Source organism: Chelonus insularis, unplaced genomic scaffold (assembly GCF_013357705.1).
Source record: "Chelonus insularis isolate UGA/USDA-ARS -01 unplaced genomic scaffold, ASM1335770v1 contig_352_pilon, whole genome shotgun sequence".
Classification (NCBI taxonomy): Eukaryota; Metazoa; Arthropoda; class Insecta; order Hymenoptera; family Braconidae; genus Chelonus; species Chelonus insularis.
Genome location: NW_023276517.1, coordinates 160,512 through 184,682, shown reverse-complemented (window position 1 = coordinate 184,682; position 24,171 = coordinate 160,512). Strand labels below are relative to the sequence as shown.

Sequence of the window (24,171 nt, the reverse complement as noted above, 5' to 3'; positions counted from 1 at the left end):
TATTTAAGTTACAGATAAGTATAGTGATTGAAGCCAATTAATTATTCGATCAATTAAATTATCATCAATATTAGATATGCTACTAAATGAATCAGTAATGAAATTAGTACTCAATAAATGTGATATACTCTTGATACTGATTTTCAATCATTTTCACTAACTTATTTCAAAAAGGTAAAAATAGAATTATTAGATCAAATAAAATTTCTTTGAAAATATATGACCATTTATTTGAATTATTCAAATACTACTCCATTCCCTAATTTCAATTTGTTTTAATTGGGACAATATTTCATATGAAATAATTCAATTCTTATTAACCTGATCAATATTCATTCTTAATTAATTTTCTATGCATTCATAGAATTTATTTTTATTATTTTGAGGTCACAAAAATACCTCTATTGTTTTAACCAATTCCACCATCAATATTTAATTATTAAATGAAAAAAAGAAAATTTCTAATTAGTGTACAAATGAATAAAATAATTATTCAATATACAATCATATAACCTATAACATAAAGCATTGAATAACGTAGTAAGAAGCCACAAAACAAAACAATCTCTCAAAGACTTGATTGATTAACTACGAAAGCTCCACGCCTTTTTATATGTTTTTTAATCGTTCTTCAATGAATCTTACACTAGATGGACGAAACATACAAGTTCTGATTAACGGTAATATACCTTTATCATTTTTTTTTCCTTTCTTTCTACTCCAAAAAGTTTTCTATATTTCTGTTAGATTCCCTTTTATCCCTCATATTTTTGTCTCCTAACCACTACAGCTTTCAGTGTCTTTTGAAAAAACATTTTTTTTTACTCTTTATTTCTATATTAAGCCTAGTTGAAACGTAAACATCGAGATGGCTAATTTTTCGCCTGCATACCACCTTCATGGACAGTCTCCTCTTTTTTTTTCCCTTGCCATTTTTTCAACGTTCTCGTTTTTAATAACCTAATGGCTCTTACGCGATACATTATGCTTGTCCCGTTCCATCAGCACCATCCCTAAACTCCTTTTTACTCTGTCTCTGTTACTCTCAAACTCTTCTTCAACCCCTTTCCTTGCTCATAACCCTGATCTTACCTTTAAGAGGACCGAAAATATATCGTCCCATTATTCAACCTTTCAAGCGACTTTTTGTAATTTTCGACCTTGGCTTTCTCTACTTCAATTATTTCCATTTTGTATATGCATCATTTGTTGATTTGAAATAAATGGAAACACGAAAATTCATGCTTTTTCATTTTACCGGGGAATTTTGTGCTTTGTGATATATAAACATAAAGGTCGATCGGACAAAGACTTACAGAGCAACTGATCGATTTCTATCTACTTCATTCTCTGTTCCTTCGACAAACATGACGAGATCTAAAATCACGAGAAACCAGCCGGGTGAAATCAAGTGTAAGCAGCACAAAGATTTCTATGGGCGCGCACAACTTCCGTGCAAACGGTAGCATCGTTCGACTCTTTAGTGGGTAGACCAGACTCCTTTTCTCTTCTCTTCTCCGCACTTTCTCTATTCTCTTATCCTGTTTTCAAAGATCCTTTTCATTTCTATAACCGCAACATTTAAACTTTTTTTTCTTCTTTTATTGTTGTTTAGTATTACTTTAAAATAAAACATTGGATCAATTTATTTTATTCTCCAAATTTATTCAATAAAAATTCTACGACCAAATTTTTTTAAATCAGTATTATTTGATAATTAACTTTTTTTTGTAATTTTTTTTTCTTTTAAAATAAATTGTGATAATAAAAAATTTTTTGGTTGAATTATTTAGTGAGTAAACAACATATTTCAACGATAATAATTACTCGAAATTAAGAGACTCCTGATTACAATTCAATGTACTCCACTAGCAATATTTCACTTTCTTTCAAGCTTTACGATCGGACGTTTTTAATTTCCCAACGTCCCGCGAGAAAGTGTGCAAAGTGTAGACAAGTAGAGAAAAATAGAGAAAGGTAAGAGAAAAAGAGAAGAAACAAGCGAGTCTGGATTAAGAGAATGCAAATTGCGACGTGGGAAAATTACGCGAGTATAAAATTTACGTCTTTCTACTTCGCATTGTGTGATCGGCTCATGATACATGATTTTAAAATACTTGAAATTTGTTTTACAGCTAGAATTTCTACGGTAATATCAACTGGAAGATGATTCCAAATAGATGGAGGGTTTTATTATTTTTTGTGCTTTTAGAAATTTTTTGCTTCACTTATCAAAGTCATACTGATAAAGAATTAAGTTCATCACATCCACACGATCGAAAAAAATTTCATGTAAGTTTCAATTAATTTTTCATCTTTTCTACAGAAAAATTTCCATCAGAATCAGCTAAATATTTTAAAATATAATCATTTATTATTCATTATCATTTTTTTAACTTTTTAATTTTTTTAATATCTTGTAAAGGACTTTGTCTATCTGATTTTCTAGCTGCTTTTAATGGAGAATTTTCTTATGAAATATATACTATAAAAAATTGACTAGAAGTTTTTTTACATGTCTTTATATTTAAAGAGAATTTTGTTCTACAATATCCTGTTACATATGAGATATGTTGTTCTTACAGTGAAACTTTAGCTTTTTTATAATCTTCACGACTAAAAATATGAAAATTTTGTAGATATTTTTTTTGAAAAGATTATTTTAAAACTCGTGTTCTCAATAGAATAAATTTAAAATCTATTTTCAAAATTTATGAAACGAATCTACATTATTATTATATTTAATAACAATAGTAGAAAAAATCCTGAAAATGATTCATATTGGAAATATAAAAGGACATTTTTTTTAATCATAGAATGCATTGAATATTTCCATGATTTATTTTGACACTGTAGATATTTTTTCTCTTATCATAATAAGAAAAATATCATTGTAATGAGGGGTATTTATTCAAAATTTCCATTTTACGAAATGACCGAAAATAAATGAGCGAATGTTAATTTCTAGTAGTTATTTAATAGTAAAAATATTTCGAACTGAATAATTGCTTGGATCGGATGACAAAGAGGTTAAAACCGCAGACGAAGAGAGATGACTTTGGAGAGTGAGTAAAGACGAGGGAGAAGCGTAATATTGCTGCTTTCACAGTGCCTAGAACTATGTTCCAACAGCCCGAAAAGCAGTAGCTAGCAGTGATTGATTATACCGCTCGTAGTTTTGGCTGCCACCACCTTCATTCTCACTTCATCTCTCCTTTTCCATTCCACAACTCAAAGTAAAATGGTACTGATCGATCCTTGTCATATAACGTCTCATTCTCATCTGGCGGTCTTGAAAAAGGAATACCAAATTGTCTAAAAAGCCGTAGCTGCCGGCTAAAGACGACCGTATAACATCAGACCTGCTATCATATCCGAACAATCAGCATGCGTCTGATGAAGACATGGAAAGAAAAAAAATAATTTATCGGTTGATTCGCTGACGCTTCCGGCATTAAGAAGGGTAAAAGAGAATTCATAGGAGAGTTTGTCACGTAAGGATGTGCAACGCGAAAGGAAATGGGCTGGATGACGTTGGTGAAGGAATAGAAGTAGTGCAGAAGAGGAGACCAATGGACTGGCACACAAGTAGAACACAAGAAGGACGACCAACATGGCTGGAGAGAATAAGGGCCCACCGGGAATGAGATGCAGATTGCTAGAGGCCACTTCAACCGCTAGAGGGAGTGAATTTTTAATAACGCACCGCCATACTTTCTCTCCCTCTCACCCTCATTTCTTTGTGTATGTATAAAATGCCATTGTCTTCTCGTGTGTCCACGAAAGGAAGCACGCAACGAGAGGAAAAGAGATAGTCGATGAGCTGTTTTTTTCTCTTTCTATTATTATTATTATAACTTGTCAACCGAAGCAGGGAAAAGCCGGGAAAGCAGAGAGTACAGTTGGATTGTCACAGGCAGAGAGAGTCCTGTATGCTGGTTTATATTTTACTCTCTTCTGGTTTACACTCTGACGTCTGTTTTCTTCAAACGTGTTATCTGCCCTCTGCTACTTAGTTTTTTTTTTGTTTTGCGTGGCAGATTGCAAAGACAGAGAAAAAGTCTAATAGAAAATTTTACAGGTTCAGAAGAAAAACAGTCAAGCTCTAAACAATTTTCTGGAGGACGTACTCATGGCTAAGGATGAATTGAAGTGGATAGATCAAATGATTTATCCTCAAGCACGTCGTCATAAATCTCATGAAACGAGGCGTAGATTACTCTCAGAAAAAAGAGTTGGTTCGAAGAAGAAGAAAAAACATCGTAATGGTAATAAAAATTATATCAAACGAACCAACTCAGTTGATAATGGTGGTAAAAATAATTTACAATTTGCTTGCAATGAAAAATTTTTTATTCATTTTAAATACCAGTTTTGAGAATAATTTTAATTAAATAGGTCAACGAAAGGAAGCTTTGAAAAAAATAAAAAACAATGTTATTGTTAAGAAGAGTATACCCCCTGCTAAAAGGCATTATTTTACTCCTAATGTTCATGGTTTTGGTGTCATTGAATATTATGATTACGATGAAAGTTCAAACAAAAGAAAGATTTCTGATAAAAAATCTGGTAATTAATTAATTTTTTAATTTTATTTTTACTGAAATTAATTAAATTAAATAATTTTGATGTTTTTTAGACAAACATTCATCAATGATTGTTAAAAAGAAAGCCACAAAAAATCCAGTTTTAAGAAAAAAAAAATTAGAAGATAAAAATAGAGAATATAAAATACCACAAGAGCTTGTGAGTAATCAAGAAAATTTACATTCTGCAAAATTAAAGTACGCACGAAATACACTAGGTAAATGAATGACATTTTTTAAAATGAAAAAATTCAAATTTAAAAAAAGTAATTAAAATATTAATGTAAATAAATATTACAAATACCAGAGCATAAACAAAAAGAACAAAAGAATAATATTGAAAAGGTTGAGACAGTAGATGGTTTGGAAAATAGCTTGAATAGTGTAGCCGATGTTAATGGGTTAGCTGACGAAGAATAATCAATGAGGTATGACCTGAATTTTTTTCTGAATTTGGAACTTTTCACAGACGCGAAGCTCGATGTCATAGAGATCGAGATGATGATGCTGTTGATGATTTTAAGAGCCAGAGGGATTTTAACTATCAAAAAAATGCTAGAATGACTGATGACGACTACCATTTGGCCCAGAATATTTATGATGATGATTTTGATCCGTAAGTTTCATTATTTAATTTAATAAAATTTCATCTTAATATTGTCTTCTTTACATTAAATTTAATTGTTTAATTCAAGTGTATTTAATTAAATAAACATCAGAAATTATTTTAAAGAAAAAAATTATATATAAATGATTTTATTTTAGTTTCTTCCTAGAAGTAGGCAATACCTCGTCATCCGGAAGTGATTATCAAGCTCTTAAAGCCACAGATGATCTGTTCAAAGGTGGAATGGAGCAAGGAAATTCCAATGACGATAATATCCCTCCCGCAGACTATTATAACCAAAAAAAATTATTCCACCATTGGAAAACAGTTAAGATAATAAAAGAAATTAAATAAAATATATTTATAAAAATATTAATAAGTATAAAAATTTTTAAAATATTTATAAGCACATTAATTTTCAGTAATCTTTTGATTTTTTAAATTTAGGATTCGCATTACAAAACAAAGAAAAAATCTTTAATTGAATCTCAGCCTTACAGCCATTATGTGACAGCCCACGAAAGAGCAGAAGAAATTTATCAAAAGCCTATGAGTAATTCAGCCTTGTCGTCTTCTGTAAACGTGAGAAAAAGCAAAAAGTCAAAGGAAAAGCGTTCAAACATCATTTCAGGACCAATCTTAAGACATGAATCCATAGTTGAACCGTTAAACTGGCCTTGGGAATATTACGACGATAAAGATGAGTCGAAAATTCGATTTGGTCGAGGACTTATGCAAGTGTCAGAGGAAAATAATGATGATAAAACTTCATTCTCATTCAATAGTCACGAGAATGAAGTGAAACAATCAGAAAATCGATTTGATCAATTTTTATTAGCATCTGAGAGTGAACATATCAAGCAAAAATATAGGTCAAAGAGAAATGAAGAAACTCCAAATGCCAATGATGATTTTCTTGCTAATTTTACTGTTAATGGAAAGCTCACTGATGATATAGTGAACAAAATATTTGAAGAAGTAATGAATGAAAAATAAATGACAATAAATAATTATGAGGATAATTCCTCTACAAGTGAATAAATGATCTGTTAAATTATAATTTTAGGTTGAAGCAAGTAATACTTTAAATACTGGATTACGTCCAGGATTAAGTAGGAAAACAAACTTAGAGGATCATGCTCCAGCAAAATGCTCTTCAGAAGAGCATGAGCAAGAAGTGAGTAGTGTTATTTATTATTATTTGATTTTTATTAATTATTTCTCAACTATCAAACAATTTTAAAATGCATAGATTTTAATATTGGATAGGTAAATCGAACTTCAACGATATTGAAACAAGTAGGCAAACTTTTGAATCATCTTGTAGCACAGAAAATGCAAAAGAAAATGTGTCTCAGACTATCTCCACACCAACGTGATTTTTTGATTTGGATTACTGATGATGCTGCTGATAAATATGCTCGTCCAAATCCTCAGGTTTGTTTTAAATTCATTCTTTTCAGTCAATTTGACATTTGATCTAATGTTCGAAATTTGTGACATACATTTCAGCATTTAATATTACATGAAAAGCCATCAGAAAACTTGGCAAGGTTATTGAATCAAGAAAAAAGTCGATATTTATTTGGACACCTCCAAAGACCTATCAAACATTCTAGAGTAAATTCAAAACTTGAGTCATCTGGTAAAGATTCATTGGATGATGAATTGAAGTTGAAAACTCGGTTATTGAAACGGTTGATTAAACAGTATGAATCACTAAGTGAAAGTGAGCAAATAAAAGTTGAAGATATTCACAAGCACTTGGTAAATATATATTTATAGAGATGTAAAATGATTTTTTATGGGCCATAAAACTTGAATGAGAATTATATTAATCATCATTTTCAGAGAAGACAATTAAATTTGCTCCAAAAATATGCACGACATCGTAAATTTAAGAAGTATTCCAACACATCTGTGAGTAAAAAAAGTCATCAATATGCTAAAAAATATCCAAATTCATCTTCTGATTTTTCTGTCAATAAAAAAGGCTCTTTAATGTCATCATCTATCAATAAAATAAAGAACAGAAGAGATTTAAGAACAGAGGAAAAAATAAAAAGAAACAAAACCAAGTCGATTGATAATAAGGGTAAAAAAAGTTTAGAACAGTTTAACTCGTCTTCTTCCTTAATGTCATTATCAGATGATTCTTCTGAAGATGGCAACCATGAAAAAGAATTGCGACATTCTTCTTCAAGTGCTTGTAAACCAAGAAGCAAATGCGATCGATGGATTGAAGTATTTGAAAACATAACTACCGACAATATTCTATCACCAAGTAATCAATCGAGTGTAAAATCTATTGAAATTTTTTCAACAATCTCGTCTACTTCTTCACCATTAGCAGCTTTCAGTCACAATTCAGTAAGTGATGAAAATGGATCGTTTGTTACAGACAAGCAGTCCTGTAGCAGTGATGCTGTTGTCAATTTTGGTGATTCAATAAGTCCATATACTCATGATAAAGATTATACAATAATTTATACTTATAATAGAAATGAAAAAGAAGAAAATTTGGGTGAACAGTTAAGAGATGCTAAAGATTTGGAAAGCAAAATTAATGTTTTTCCTGTCAATAATAATAAATATGGTGAAGAATAACTTTTATGTGATTAGATAAGAAGTAGTAACTTAGAAAATTATTTGTAATAACAATGAACTTTTTTTAAATGATTTAAGATTAATAGAATATTTTATAGAAGATAATTTATTGTTATAATCATTTAAATAAATATATTTGTTATAGCTGATAATTAATAAAATACTATTCATAGAAAATCTAAATGAACTTATAACAATTATTTGGATGTTACTCATTTTTTAAAATAATTATTTAAAACAAGTATTTAAAGTTTTTTTTTATTTCTTAATCGTTAACAATAGTAAATAGGATCACGATTCATTAAAAAAACTTTTTATAACCTCAAGAAATAATTTAAAAGTTTGCATGAATAAAATCATCTTTTCAGTTTATCCAGAAAAAAAATATAGAACAATATTGTTATCTCGTTAAAAAGCATTGCTATAAAATGACAGAATACACAATTGTTTACTGTAAAGCAGAAAAATAATGATAAAGCTTGCATCAATACTTCTCAGATAAACTTCTTAAATAAGACAGACCGATGAACAGGAAGAAAAGGGAAAAGTTTTCTTACGCAAATTCTGGTAACTTTATCCATAAATGAAGAAAAAAGAAGTATATACGGAAGTAGAGAAAAAGGATGAAAAAGATTTTTCCCAAGACTTGGAGAGAGGATTGGTGGATAAGCCAATTAAATTCACAAAATCGGACGGTTCGTTTATGCAAGCATGAGGTGCACGTGGGGTGTGAGTCTAGGGAGTGAGAAAGAGAGAGAGTGAATGTTATTACTTATTCGTCGCGGTTTAAAGTCTGAGTTTATTTAGAAATTCCGGACGAGCATCTGCGTTCGGTTTGCGTGCACCACGTTTTCTCTTTCATGTTCTCTTGTACCCTTTTTCAGTTGAGTTTTCCTCGTCTATTGTTGTCTATCTTCGTCTTTTTCTTGCACTGGCTTTCATCCGCTCTATTTCGTTGCTCTGTTGTACATTAATGTACTAGTATATATCCGGGTATCCAGAGGGGTAAGGAAAATAGCTACTTCGGGTCATAGGGGAGTGGATCCCGCCTGGTATTTTTACATAACATTAAGTTGTCGGGAGCAAGGTGGTGTGCTGGTAAACCGCTAGAGGCGAACAGGAGAAAGTGAGTAAGAAAAGGAGGGACGAGAGGGAAATGTGAGAGCAAGCGAGAGAGAAATCTTGGGTGGCTTGGGTCACTAATGGAGGTTAAAACGTGAAAGCGAGAGGTGAGTGAGGAAACGCTTCTCGCGTCTCGATCGCCGCGAAACAGTTGCACATCCGGTGTGGTATAGCTTTCAACCCTCTCTAACATAGTATACTTCACCTCTTTCGCTCGTTCTTTGACTTTTGATCAGGTAGACATTTTTATTTTTTTCATTTACATCCTCTTCAAAAAAAGTCAAGATCAAGTGCAAAAACCCTTTTTACATAAATCTTAAGTATTTACATACATTACAATTTTTAATAGGGTAAACATAGGATAGATGTTCAAGCATAGATAGATGCTCAATATCATTTACTTGATGTAGACTCCAGCTATTTTCTTCATAATGTCTGTTCAAATTTTATTCCACATTATTCACGTTAATTTTAATTAAAAAAAAAAAGAAACTATTGATTTTTACAAATGGCATTTCTTTTTTCTAATTTTACAATGAAAAAAATAAAATTTATTTTTTATGAATCACTTGAACGTTAGACTTTCAATGAAACAAGACAATTCGTGTTTACATGATAAAAAACTCGAAAAAAAGAAAACAATAGAAACATAAAACATTTTTAATTTACTTTCAATTTCTATCTCTCGAAACTCTCGTCTTATTGTAACAAAAGCGCACGGTTTTTGTCATACAGAAAGTAAGAAGCAAGATGAGAATAAAGAGAAGCAGGAGGTATAATCGTCGGATGTGAGAGCAGGAGATCGTGTTCCCTCTTGGAATTGCAGCCAGGCATCCTCGACATGTCGATAGCAGGCCAGCTCGGTTCCGTGGCCCACCGATACATCCTCCGATATATCCCTTGCACACATTGAGGGTTCGCCCCATTGCGCCGTCAACCCCTCTCGTATTCGACCGCTAAATGGCCAACCACCACCACCACCATCCTCTACCATCGCTACCACCCCATGCCGCTCAATTATTGATACTTAGCATCCCACTCAGCCTTTCCCACTCTCCTCCTCTATCCTCTGACTACTTCTTGCTCTCATTCCCAGATCTGGGACATCCATTCGTTTTTTCACGTCATTAGAGACTAAACCACGGTGACTGAGTATACACGTACAACGGTTTTGGTCTCTAAGGGAAATAATCGAAGGGAGAGAGGTACACCCTGCGGTTATATCCTGGTGCTTCCTACCTCTCTGCATCTCGATTATACGCTACACCAGCGGTTTCGTAGGGTTTATCGGAGCTAATGAATACTTCGCGGTTGCGACACCGAGGGATCGATGATTAATTACATACATGCATTGTTGAATATTGTTTTCTTTTTTTTATTTCTCTCGTCTTTTTATCCAATATTTTTTCTTCACTCCAGAATTTTCATAATGAAGCTTGGAATTTATTGTATAAAGTTTAACCTATGATGTAAATTACACGTTGGAATACTTCTCGAATAAGAGAAGTAAACTTTTTAATCCATAAATAGGAGAAAAAAAATTCACTGGAGAATATTGTAATTTTTATTTAATATTTAATCAACTTGAAAGAACAGCTGAAAAAGATTTTGTTTGAGTAGAAATTTTATTAAAATATTTATTTTAAAAAATTAAATTAAATTTAAAATAGCTTCTTAATAAGAGATTAAAAAATAAATTGTTCAATTGATGGTTACTGATTTTGTTTTTTTTCTTTTTTTTTGTAAAAGAAAAATTTTCAAGTGTTGTTTAATTGATAAATATTCTTTGAAGAATTATTATTGAAATAATTTTTTTGTAATTCATTTTGACAAGAAATATTTTTATTATGTACCTTTATAAATCAATAAAAACAGCCAACTAAAGCAAGTAATGTATCAGAATTTTTTAATTAATATTTCTACCTCAGGCTGTAAATAATCACAACAGCGAACAAAAAAAATTTTTTTTATTAATGGAAGCTTTGTTTTTAATATTAATAAAAAATATCTTCTCCATACATAGAAAATGCTTGTATTTAATAAAAACATGATAAAAAAGCAAAATAAATTTTATTGAAAAAAATTAATTTATTTTCTAATATTAATAATATCAATATCTTGAAATTTGAATAAAATATTAAACAAAAGTCAAGAAAAAATATCGGATATAAATTTAGAAAATAATTTGCAACTTTTTTCAACAGTAAATACTTGGGCCAAGTCCGAAGCAGCTCTTTACCAGCACACAATACCATTCCTTTATCACCGACTTCCTGTAGAACTCTTCGAATTCGTCGTTAGCATCCTTTAAACGAGGACTTTTTCGCGACTGTTTTAGAAGCCTCAGGGTGATTCGCGAGTGCGGAAGTACCGTTGGAAAGTCGTGAAAAGTGATAAGAAAAAAGATGAATGGAAGCAGGAAAGAAGTGTGAAAGTAGAAAGGTAAGGGGCTGAATAAAAAAAATATATATATTTTCTCACCAATCGACAAGTAAAATACTTTTAGAGTTGTCTTACGTTTGGTGACCAGAATACTTGGATATTTTGTCTGAGTGTATTAGACTTGAAGCCGGGATAACATTTATTTTATTTTTCTTTCTATACTCTTGGAAAAAGAAGACTCAAGATGAAGCCAAGGTCCAAGGGGGTGCAACAGCAAGTCTTATACGGTCCACACGAGTCCCGTAACACCCTCATGGACGCACCCTTGCCCCGCTAATGGCACCCTCGGGGGATCCTCGGAGAAGCCGCTCGTATTTATTATTTAGTTTGAAACGAAATGCGAGAGCCGAATGAGCCGACATTCTACCGCAGCCCTTCAAATAAAAAAAGGAAATATATATATATAGATTGGTATGTATAAATGTACCAATGGAGTAAAAAATAAAAAAAAAAAGGAGCAAGACTCTGACGATTTATCCACAAACATCGACACGAAAGTCGAGAGAGCAGCAACGACAAATTAATATCGGCTGATCGCTCCCCTTCGATTCCTATATACCAACATCTCGTAAGAAGAAAAATTGATATAGGACTGGAATGTTACATCATATGTGGGCTAGGGGTATCCATATACATGTGTGCGTCTAGTAAATCCATTTGAGTGCGATAGAAAACCTACCGCCTGGCGATGATAAATCGTTGATGGTCAGTCAAGCAAAAGATCCTGCCTGACATGGACATGTAACAATTTTTATGAATTTCATGATGTTATTTTTTATTAGAATCTTTATTATTTTATTATGAAATAAACGTAAATAGTGACGAATTTTCGTGCTTTTCATGATCAAGTAATAAACCTGTATGAAGCACATATATTTTAGCTGAAGTCAATAAATTTCAAATTTATTGTTTAAACAATTATGTCACGATGAAATGAATAAATCGTCATTATTTGTTTTATGCGTTGTGGATTATTGAAATCACTGGGAGTATTTTATCGTTGCTATTAAAGCACTATAAAATAAAATGGCTTAACTTTATTTTCTGTTTATTACAAAAATTATCTATTTAAACAGAGTAGAATAGACACACCAATAGATGAAAAGAAAGTAAAAAATTATTATAAATAGGAACAAAATGTTTGTATAAAAAAATTGTATGTTTTTGCGGTGATCAGATTTTATTTTAAAGAATAAACAATATTTTAATACATTTCAATTTTAAGTTATTTATAATTTTAACAATTTATCCATTTCCTGTGTGATATCTATCTAGTGGTCTAGTCACCCTATCAATAAATATGAAAAATGTCGATAATCTATTGTTAAGTATTTTTCAAATGAAAAAAAATATATGAAATTTCATTCAAAGTCTCTGTATTTGTATATTTCCCAACTTGACGTTCTTGGAGACCCAGAAATGTGAAATATGCAAAAATTTCTAATCCGACCTCAAAATTAATTCACTTGAGAACGAAAAAAACTCTCTGGAATCTGAATAAATTTATTTCCTAAATGATTTCTATTAATTTAATACCACCAAATACTTTGTCCAATAATAATTATCATCAACCAAACAATCAAAACATTCACCCAACTTAATCCCTTTTACCCCTCATAAAACGATTTATTAATCAAATTCAAATTTTTCGTTAGAGTATTTGTATAACAGATTGCATTGTCTTCATTATATGTGTATCGATTAAATCCGCAGACTAATATTGAATTATGCAACCTATATGTCCACCCTCTCTCTCACTCCTTCGCAACATTGTAGCGTCAGCTGCTCGGTGTTATTGATACTACATTTATCCCGATTTGACGAATCGTCGTTGTAACCGCCGTCGAGCTAATGGTCCGAATGGCAAAAAGAGATGAAACGAATCAAAAAGAGAAGCAACAAATCTGACCGATCAGCCACATATTTTCGCTTGTATGACTTTTAGATAAAACATTGTTTTATATACAATTGTAATAAATATTATTCCTAATCCATAATTTTTTTTTTAATTTTAAAAATATTCTCGAAATGCATAAATAATATCTCTTACAAACATACCGCGTAGTTTAAAAAAAAAGAAAAAAAAAATCTCTGACTTCTACTGCCATCTCTCGTAGCATATAAATATTTTCGTGGTAACATCGAGCATTTACCCAACGTTGAATGGAAAATATCTACACATCCGACATTGCAATCTGCAATACGATGCAGGCACATGAGGAATGTGCGACTTATACAAGCTTAATTCATAACAGATTATGATTAATGATGCATTCAATTTTTTAGCGAATATCAGGAGATTAATTACTCTTTATTACAGAATGAAGAAAAAAATGATAATGTAGAAGAGTGGAAAATAATTTAATGCACTTTCTAGAATTTAAATATCTCCGGACTTTGTGCTAAATATATCTCTTTTTTCGACTAAAGTATGAATGAACTATGCGCAAAGGGAGAAAGAGATAAAAGCGACATAAAAGACTGACTCTAAAAACGTGCCAGTCGACTTATATATATTGCGTGGGTATTCAGATATTATTTGAAATTGCCTCTTCCGGCCCTTCTATACTTGGGACACACACGTGTGCAGTTGAATTGAAAAAATACCGCAGAATAATAAAAATAACAATGTCTATTCCACTTTCTTGTCTTTCAACCTTTGAAATAAATATCTATAAATTAGTGTACAAAAAATATTTTGAAGTATTTTAATGGTTATGTTGCTAACAGAGTCTATTAGTGTGAAAGACAAGATAAGATTTGTCTAGAGATCTAGATCTGGGTGGTCATCTAAGTCGAGGGAAAAAGCCACTGGAAATGAGTTCCACATGGAGATCTATGGGGATCAAGCACAGGATGAAAGGGAATCGATCGTGAAATCGGTCGGTTCTCTGTACCTGACTCTTTCGAGGACCCCTCCTCTCTCTCAGGCAAGCCGGTCCGAGCTGAAGAGGGGCCCAGTGAGGACGTAGTGGGGTTCAGAGGGAGTAAGAGAACCCAGGCACATTCCAAGCGTGAACGTTTGCTTCAGTAAAGGCCCTCGTTTCAGTCCCCACTCCCTCAGTTCCGTTTCTTTCTTTTGCATTTTTTCTCTCTTACTCTCTTGGGGCCCCAGACTTAGTCTTTATCCCCCGCTCGGTTGCAGCTCTTCTTTACGACAGTTTTTCCTGCTGTCTCGACTTACACCAGACGCACTCGGTTACGCGATCGGTCGGTCGTTGGTCTTCAGTGTGTTTTTACCAAGTTTGTGACAAACGTTAGTGAGTTTGAGCAATGAGAGAAGTAATGTGAATAAAACCGTTGAGTTTTGCACATTTCAACACCGTGATATTTAAGTGTATAAGATTGGAGTTAGTGATGCTCTAACGCGTGAGAACTGCAGAAAGTATCGTTTGAGGCTAAGTAAAGATCCGGCTAACGTTTGCCGGTGGAGTTGAAGAATATAATGATGTACTTCAAGGACCTGTTTGTTGGTTCATTGAGCTGATGAGAATGATCAGCATTCGAGAGACAATTAAGCAAATTTGGAATTAAATTACAAGCTTTATAAACAGGTTTTGAAAATGTCTCAACGAGATTCATCACCAAGTGCAGTGAATAATGATATTAATCAAAGAAATCTTAAAGCATCTAATAAACTTCTAGAAACTCCTGATGATGAAGAAGACTCTCATATTAATCACAAAAGTAATCATCCAACACATCCGGCTGAACTGAGCCATTTACATCGGAGTCGTAATGTAGAATCTCCACTACACTCAATCGTTGGTTCAATTCGACACTCACGAACTCGTCCTAACCATAGTCCAATTTTCTCTGACAGTACTTACAGCTCAGGACGTATGGACCTTTCTGATCTTGCCGACATTAACCCAACCAATTCTAGAGCTGATTCCGATTCGCAGAAGTCTCGACTATACTATCCACAAAATCATCAGAACAATGCCCATTGTCAAAGGACTCTCCTACCTGCCGACTCACCCTACCTGTTACAACAACATCTAGTAAATGAGAGCGACGTTGCCAATGACAGAACTAGCCACCGTCATTGCACAATGGACGAACAGAGGCACAGAAAACATGCTGATGAACGATCCATAAGCCCAACCTCAAGTTCAGATGCTGCGGAAGTCCTCACTTCACCCAGGCAACATTCTCGCCACAAACAACACTCATCTCATCGTCATCGTCCTGTTAATTCTACTAAAGACCATTTATATCATGGTCCAATAAGTAGCCATCAACTAGGTCATCAGCATTCACCAGCTGAAAGGCATCGCCAAACAAGTCTTTGTCATCGCTACCATGAAATTGGTCAGCCAACTTCTTGCTCTCCTGTTTGTGATTCTGGAATAAGAGAAGATGATGCCTCGTCTTCAGCTCCATCGAATCATCGTGATCGATTATCTAGTTGTGATGATGTTAGTGCTATGTGTTCATTAGTAGTCACGGCTACAACAACCACTACCACAATGTCTACCAATCTTCCATCTCCATTGCCCATCGCCAGTGGCGCGAATTATCATCATCGAGCCAGCTCGGGAATCTCTTGCGAATCATCGACGTCCTCCAGTATCAGAAACCATGGTACACATGAGAATTGCATGACAGACAGGCATCGAAATCCTGCTAGACATAATCATGTGATTCAGCCTTATGCTCTGGATCCCCCGCAGCGTGTTCAAATTGTTCACGCAAGAGAAACGAAAAGCCCACTTCTCATTGGCCTTGATACCATTCAGGTAGATAATGTTATGTTACTGTTACGCAGCATAAATAGACAATAGTCAGTCAGCTGTTCAAACATTTATCATACTGTGATTTAAAATGTAAAACAAACTTTGAAAAATTTTACTAATGATTTTCAGATGTCTACAACTCTTTCTAAAAATAAATGTCACTGTCACATCGATCATATTCAACAACAAATGCAACTGCAGCAGCATCAGCAAGAACAGCATCAACATCCCCAACAGTCTCATCAACCTCATCACCATCATCATCATTATCATCAACATCCGCAGTACAACAATCAAGATAAAAGAGGTCCAGAGGGGGAAAGTAATGATACTACTGCTGTGACATCGATAATGCATCAACCCCCTGCTCTACCACCACGACCACCCCCGAGACCTAATCGAAGATATGATGCATCAGCTTACGATCTTCGTAAGTATCCACTTCCGTTACTAGATAATTGCTAATCTTTTAAGTACCGGAACACAGCTATTTTTAACAATCAATACCATTTTCTGGTAGCAAAAATAAATTGAAAGTACATAAATCTTATTGACTTTCAATGTTTAATTATAGAAAAAGGTAACAAATATAAAAAGAGATATTTTTGGAATTATTAAGTTTGATGACTCAAGCAACTATTCTGTTATGTTACTTTGTTTTGATAGATTTCGAAAATCAACAGTAGAGTAAAGTCCTGTCATTGTTATTTTAAAATTACCATAAAATCTCAAACTAGAATGAATTTCTGACAAAATATTAACAATATAACTTTTGTTTTAAACTCAAAGCACCCTACGATGTAAAAATAATTATATCATTGGAGTAGAAGATAATCATTGAATTATAAATGAAGGATTTCGAGCATGTTCATCTTTCCATTAAGTAGATGTCCATATTGAATTTGCATTAAAGTATGAGAGTTAAATTTCCTTTAGCTCGGAAACATTTTATAAAAATTAATCATCTATTTATTCTTCTTGAAACTGATAGATCTAATTGACGTTAATTTAATATTAAATTGAAAATATCTGTATATGAAAGTCGCCCATTACTATGCGCTTTTTTAGAATTTATTCAAAAGAGTGCGGCAATTACAGTTCAATTCAAGAGATTACAGAAGATATAAATATTCAAGTGAAACGAAGAGCAAAACGTCTTTGTCGTCGCACTGAGAAATTCAATTTCCGATCTACCGTATTCAGCGCTTTTAGAAGCGATCAATGCTGTCGTCGTTTTGCAAGCCCATTCGACGCCTTGTTTTTCCTCCCTTCACGTCTCATTCGCACTCTTTTTAACCCCTCTTAATCTCTTACTAGCTGTTCGATTGGCGAATTGGTCACCCTCCGTGAGTAACTCGATTAACGGATGAATCAAAGCATCAGGATCAAATGAATTTCCCCATAAGCCCCGGAGGCAAAAGATCAACTTTTGGTTAATACCCTTCTACTAAAAACCTTCATGTCCTCGATAGTCACCCTCTTGTAATCACACTTCAACCCCTAATAGCTTTAATTCATTATACAAAGAAGGCTAAAAAAATAGTGGCATTATAAAAACAAAGTTGTTGATTTTGTACCGACATTTTCATTCTCATTATCATCATTCTTTCACCCCAGCTGCTATCAGTGCAATCTAGAATACCCACTCGTGATATCTTGACTAGACAGACATTCCATGATCACACCCTCAAGAAGTTACCCCTAACACAAGTTTCTCAATCGACTCATGTCACCGTTGGTGTCGCTTTCGTCGATTTGAATCGACTATCGACCAGCTTTGTAATTTCATCCGCGCGCAAACTCGAAGAAAGATGAACGAAGGGGCCATGGAGATGAGTCTTTTAGATCTATCACAAAGAGGACAGTGTTATGGAACGCAATGAACGTTGGAAAAATTCTTTATTGTGATGAAAAATCGTCCATTATGTATAGTGAATTGAATCAGATTAAAAAAGAGCCAAGTTTAGTGAATAAAGTATCTTCAATAAATCTTTTCATTGGACACGTGCAAGTGACCTATACATCTCTAATGTTGCCGTTAATAAATTGTGAGTGAAAATAAAGCATGGCCCTGAGAAATTTTGATGAAAATCATTCGAGGATCAATAAAAGGCATCATCAAATAAAAAAATGCAATCAGCCATTTCCAACTGTAGTTCAAGAGATGTAGGAAGATCATCAGTGGAATCCAGACAAGGATCCAGCTTTGTATCTTCTTCAAGACCAGTTCATAAAGTTATGGATGGCTATCCAGTATTTCAAATTGTTCGTTATCGACTTGGATCAGATGCTCCAATGGATGGCACAATGGGATATCCTTTCGCGATGGGTCCACATTCTCATTCTCACTTACCTCGTACTGGCAATCACAATCACCTGTCTCGAAATCACTACCGCCATTCTTGTGGTATGTTTCCACTTATTCCCACCAATTTTCTTGTACTTATTTTGCATCAACTATCATCATCATAATTATAATAATAATAATAAAAACAACATAAAAAAGGTAACAATCATAATAAAAAATAATCTTACAAAAAATTTCTTAAGAACTTTCATTTCTTAATCTTCCATGTAAGTGTACACGTGGGAAACTACATCTCTTTTCACTTTATTCCCGAAAATATTTATTCTTTACTTTAGAACCTACATCAAATGAATGGTAGAGTGCAGGTAGAAAGGTTTTTAAACTTGAATGAAGAAGAAAAAGTGTTTTCTTCTAATTTCAAAAGCTAAAAATATCCGCAGGTGGGAATAGATGCAATTTGTTGCGGTCCTGTGATTTTTCATCTTTACTAAACTTAATCATTATATTCATCCGAGATTTTTTATTGTCAACTGAAATACTTGTCAGACAGGAAGTTATTACAAAATCTTTGTGTATATTTCTACTGGTTTGCCATCTTTATTGGTTTATTTATGGTTACTTGTTTTTAGGAGCCGATAACGGTGAGGGTAGCTGCTGCAAAAAGTACGTCGTGCTCTGCTGCCTCTGCGGGGGTCTTAGTGCCGCGGTTGGATGTCTTTTCCTTGCTGTTCATGCTGTTCTTACAGCCCACACAGCCAGCCTTGCTCTATTTGAAACTGTTCCATCATATATTCCAGGAACGATGGTAAAAAAATTATAAATACTCACAAGAAATATTAATAAAGTTACTTTTGTATGATAACAGAGCATCTAATTTATATTTCTTTTACTTTCAGCTGATACTTATGGGTCTGTTTACCATGCTTTTGGCGCGACGAAAGCATAGATATAGTCTTTTGGTAAGCATTGCTTGAAAAATTTTATGCTGACTCATATGGGCAGCTCACCAATGATTTCTTTCTTTTTATTTTTCACATCTTTAACGATATACACATACGTATGTATTTATATACACCTTCCTATGACATATAAAATCCAATAATCGATAGTTTTCCATTTTTATTTAACTAAAAAAAATTTTTTTTTCATCTATACCTGAATTTAAAAATGATTAAAGTAATATTTTCTTAAATCATTCACATGAAAAAATTGTTCTATCCGTTTGGAAATTTATTAAACATTTTTCTATATTAATTAAACATAATAAAGATAATTGAACTATCTTTTTATTGAATAATTAACAAGACTAAAACATGTAAGTACAAATAATTAAGTATTAAATTATTAATTAAATTATTTATGATATTCGTGAAAAAAAATAATAGACACTAGAGATCATTTCTATGGATATTTGCACTGCTTTCTCTTTTAGCAAAATTTAAAATAATCTGATCAGAAAGCTAATGAATTAATTAAAATTAATTAATAGGAAAAATATAGTTTATCCCTTTCACTTTGATATTGATAATTGAGTTAATAATTATTATTTATTACATCAATTTAATAATACTTTTGATATTTTAGATGAAAGTTTGCGGTTCAGTTGGAGTAGTATGTGCTCTAGTCTGTGTTCTTGTCACGGTCACAACAACAGTCGTCCACATGTCGAGGTTGCAAGGTCTCCGCGAGTGCGTTTATACAGCGAGAGCAAGGTAATTGTTGTGGAGATATAAAAAGATAGTTAATCGAGTGTAAACAAGGGTCTCTAGACCTTTCACAATATTATAGAGGAAAATGTCTCTTAAATGCAGTAGGTACACATTTATTTTCTACTTTAATTCTCGTTGGTATTTCATCAGATGACGTTTTAGATATAAACACAAAGCTTCACCCTTTTCTATTTGATTAAAAAACTACTGGACTTGCAACGAAAGTTTATAAATATTGGTAACATTTAATTACTATTAAAACATTTGCGTCATTTTTCCAGATCATGTACTTGCTACGGTGCACCTCAAGGACGAGGTGGTGATCCAGGTGTACTTTTTGAGGGTACACCACATTGTGAAGCTGTTCATGGTGCTCTTTATGATTGCCTCAGAGCACTCTTTGGTGTTTCTGTTGCTGGTATTCTAGCTTGTATATTTTCTTGTATGCTAGTTTATCAGTTGCTTAGTCATGAGAAGAAAAAAATGTATTGGGAACAGTTAGAGCTCCGGTAAGATTTTTTATATACTGTACAATTCTTTTTATAGAAGATGACCTATTTATAGAAAAAAATATCTTTTGCCGCGAATTAATAAACCCTACTTTATTTTAAAAAAAAAGTTGAGTTCTAAAACAACAAATTACTTCAATTTACTTTACTAGAAGTTTTGATGTTCTTAATTAAAAATTGATCAGCATCATGTAACAATCAATTTCCAAGATAAATTACTTTTAGAATAGTCAATAACTTGTTTAAAAATAATTAGCAAGTTTTATATAATTATGAGTAAAGTAATTAATCGATGACGCTGATAAAATGATTGAATATCAGATGTAGATCGTTGTACGGGCATGGAGGTGGTGCTCCCATGAGTGGTGCTCCAGCAGGTTCTTGTGGCTGTTGCAACGACTGTGGTGGTGTCAATCCCTGGTGGGCTCAAACCCCTGGGAATCTCTACACTCCAAATCCTGATTTAGCACCGTCTAGGTAATCCTTACAAGCCACATTAATATCTAATCTTTATTCTAATCCATATTCCGCAGTACTAATTGCTTTAACGCTTTTTTCCTTATTCCCTAAATAGAAGATGGCGCTTACCCTGGTCACGTTCACGAGGCCCAGCACCGAGTCCCGATTCCAATTACGGCTTCCATGCACAATCTATGAGACACGCACCTGAAGTAACTGATTCAACACGTGACAACACAACAGCTATTCCCAATCCTTATGGTCTCCTAGATACCCGACAACCTACAACCCCTTATTCCGTCCTAAATGGCCAGAACACGTCCTACACAGCCAGCACTGGTTCCTATAGCGTTCTAGAAACGCCAGTACCACTTTGGGGACCTCCACCTCCTTACAGTGATCCCAATAGTCCAGCAAGAAGACCACAAATTGTTGAACCTAAAGTTTCATCCTCTGGTGCTTCTACTACTCCATCGACTCCTGCAATTGCTGCTTCTCCAGCTCAACTACCACCACCAAACAGAATTATTAAAAGGACTGGGGATATATTCGATAACAATGAAGGTAATTGGCCTTTTTTCCAACCAAGAATGTACGTCCTGAATTTTTTATCGAATTTCCTGAAGTAACTTACAGTTTTAATTAACGAATTGTTATAGAACTTCGATAAAATTATTCAAGTATAAATAATGTGTTCTTTAATTTTTATTAACTACCAATCAATAATCGATGAAGTATTTTATTTATCAAGAATTAACTTGTTTAGAATTTCAAATTGCTTTATTACCTGATAAAAAATAGTTATCTACTTCGATAATTACATTATATAATTTTATTTTAGATCATCATCCGCCAAGAGCTCTCCAACACTGTCCACCATCAGATAATTATGAAAATACTGAAGAAATATCGACTAACACTGACGCAGAGTGTAGTGGTGTTCATGAAGGGGCTGCAATGAAACGAAAAAGATCTCGTCGAAATTTAAAAGGAGTAGAAAATGATGGCTTTCAAAAAGAATCCAATAATCAAATGACAGCTAATAAACAATCAGAAAGTGAATTATATTTCGGCGATGTATCTTCATGTTGTGGACCAGAAAGCAGTTTGTATGAATTAGCAGTAGAAAAAGAATCAACAGGAGATGAAGCTCAGCAACAAACAGATTATATGCAATCTCGTATGAGCAAACATCGATTATCTAAACGATCTCGGCTTCCTTTACCATTGCTTCCACCGCAGCAACAAGCATCTCATCAAGATCTAGTTCTAGACACCTCAAACGATCGTAATTATAGTAATGGAGATGAGACAATAGCTTCAGCAGGTGGTTTTCTCGCTCCTGATGCTCAATACGAAGTTATTCAACAGAGTTCTCATTATGGTTATTACATGTCGCAAGAAGATGAGTACCGAGAAGCTCCCTCTACCTATGCTTTCTATCCTCGAGACGCTGGTGATGCTGAAGCACCAACCCGAGACTACAGAGGGATGATTGGAGATGAAGAAAATGAAAGAAATGCATCAATGAATGCAGCAGGATCTAATTTAGATGAGAATCCATCTCATGAAATGATAGTGGGGAGTAGAAGAGGTGGAGATCATCAGTGTTGCTCAACAAGTAATGTCTCAGAAATTAACACAGAGTGGAAAAATGTAGAACAGTCCAAGTCAGAAGATGGTGTTTGTCCAATAAATGTTTGAAAATATTCGTTTTTATAAAAAATATAAAAAGTTTTTGTGATGACTGTAGATGATAATGCATACTAATAATGATAAAAAATACGAAGAAAATTATTATAATGAAAACTGACTGTCTTGTGAAATTGATCACAGTAGAAGAATAGTAGGCAAGAATCATCAATACCATCATAGTATTGCACGTAGAGAAATATAAATTAATAAAGAAGTGTTGTAATTGTTGTTGACTAGGGAGTAAAAAATTTTGTTTTTCACCCGCCGAAGGACCAAGGACAATACTAACCGAAAATAAATAAAATTACATGATACAACAAATAATAACAATAATAATAAATAGTATTTCTGTAATATTAATGATAATAATAATCATAATATTAATAATTACTTTTCCTATAAACCCATAAACTATAATTGTATACATGATTACTATTGCACCAATGTGCAATTCATAATAAATTATAAACAAAAAATGACAAATGTAAATCGAGAATAATTTTTCAAAAAATCCGTTAAATGAATATTTTGTAAAAAAATCGACTGACGAATTACGAATACAAACTGAAAAATAATAGTTATTATTGTAATAGTAATAATGATAATAATTATAACAATAATCATGATTGAAGGAGTAAATTCGATCTTAAGTGTTCGAATTATTGAAATAGTTTAACGTTGATTACTACCGTTGATTGAACTAAAGTGTACCTTCAGCTTCTATTGAGAAGCTTATCTTTGATCAATGTAGATGTATGTAATTATCAAAATAAATTTTTTTTATATAAAAAAAATTGTGTTATCTCTAAAAATTATTCACATATTTCTGCTGAAAAATGAAAAAATTTGAAAAAACTTCTTCTTATTGATTTTAAGAATATAAATAATCGTTGGGACATGAAAAAAATTTTAAAGGATAAAAAATAGAATTTTTCATGCTTTAATGCATTTAAAAAGATAAATTTGAATTATGTTGATACAAGGTGCCTCACAAAAAGCAAAAAAATCAATAAATGCATTTTTATCAGGATGCGAGTTGGATTTAAATGCTAGCTGTGCATCAGCCTTTAAATTTTGATCCTTTAATCTCATCCATTGACTCCCGAATTGATGATTCTTTCCGTTAACTATCAATACATCAGCAATGGCAGATGTAAGATATGTCGAGCACACGCGGGACACGCGCCTCAAACTCCAACGGTCGCAACAGCTGCTTGAAAAATCAACTCTACACTCAACTCACTCCAAGTTCTGATGCACCTTTCCATTCTTCACATCTTGCATCAATTCCTACATTTTTTTGATTCAGCCAAATTTATTCTATGAATTCATCAACAATTTTTCAATTAAAAGAAGTAATTAACTATTTGTTAATTATTTATTAGAAA

General features: G+C 33.0%; 2 protein-coding genes across 2 annotated transcripts; both read left to right on the top strand.

The window, feature by feature from the left end:
- Window positions 1-590: 590 nt before the first annotated feature.
- Window positions 591-7,800, top strand: LOC118066660 (uncharacterized). Its single transcript, XM_035082860.1, has 14 exons — window positions 591-680; window positions 2,136-2,292; window positions 4,082-4,313; window positions 4,399-4,569; window positions 4,640-4,804; window positions 4,909-4,987; window positions 5,056-5,202; window positions 5,352-5,520; window positions 5,641-6,171; window positions 6,260-6,370; window positions 6,463-6,630; window positions 6,706-6,960; window positions 7,045-7,583; window positions 7,695-7,800. Exons 2-14 carry the CDS (start codon window positions 2,167-2,169, stop codon window positions 7,798-7,800), a joined length of 2,799 nt encoding a protein of 932 aa, XP_034938751.1. The 5' UTR covers window positions 591-680; window positions 2,136-2,166.
- Window positions 7,801-14,500: 6,700 nt separating this feature from the next.
- LOC118066691 (uncharacterized) lies at window positions 14,501-22,897 on the top strand. The gene is made up of 9 exons (XM_035082919.1): window positions 14,501-16,106; window positions 16,233-16,533; window positions 19,041-19,216; window positions 19,308-19,370; window positions 19,996-20,123; window positions 20,402-20,629; window positions 20,951-21,106; window positions 21,204-21,652; window positions 21,930-22,897. The coding sequence occupies exons 1-9, from the start codon at window positions 14,928-14,930 to the stop codon at window positions 22,790-22,792; spliced, it is 3,543 nt and encodes a 1,180-aa protein (XP_034938810.1). The 5' UTR covers window positions 14,501-14,927; the 3' UTR covers window positions 22,793-22,897.
- Window positions 22,898-24,171: the final 1,274 nt, after the last annotated feature.

Bases quoted from the DNA above. Each gene is read 5' to 3' on its own strand.
- LOC118066660 (XM_035082860.1), top strand. From the start codon at position 2,167: ATGATTCCAAATAGATGGAGGGTTTTATTATTTTTTGTGCTTTTAGAA. The intron at 5,203-5,351 runs GTAAGTTTCATT...ATTTTATTTTAG, and splicing joins TATGATGATGATTTTGATCC to TTTCTTCCTAGAAGTAGGCA. The intron at 5,521-5,640 runs GTTAAGATAATA...TTTTAAATTTAG, and splicing joins TATTCCACCATTGGAAAACA to GATTCGCATTACAAAACAAA.
- LOC118066691 (XM_035082919.1), top strand. From the start codon at position 14,928: ATGTCTCAACGAGATTCATCACCAAGTGCAGTGAATAATGATATTAAT. The intron at 19,371-19,995 runs GTAAGCATTGCT...TTGATATTTTAG, and splicing joins AGCATAGATATAGTCTTTTG to ATGAAAGTTTGCGGTTCAGT. The intron at 21,653-21,929 runs GTAATTGGCCTT...ATTTTATTTTAG, and splicing joins TATATTCGATAACAATGAAG to ATCATCATCCGCCAAGAGCT.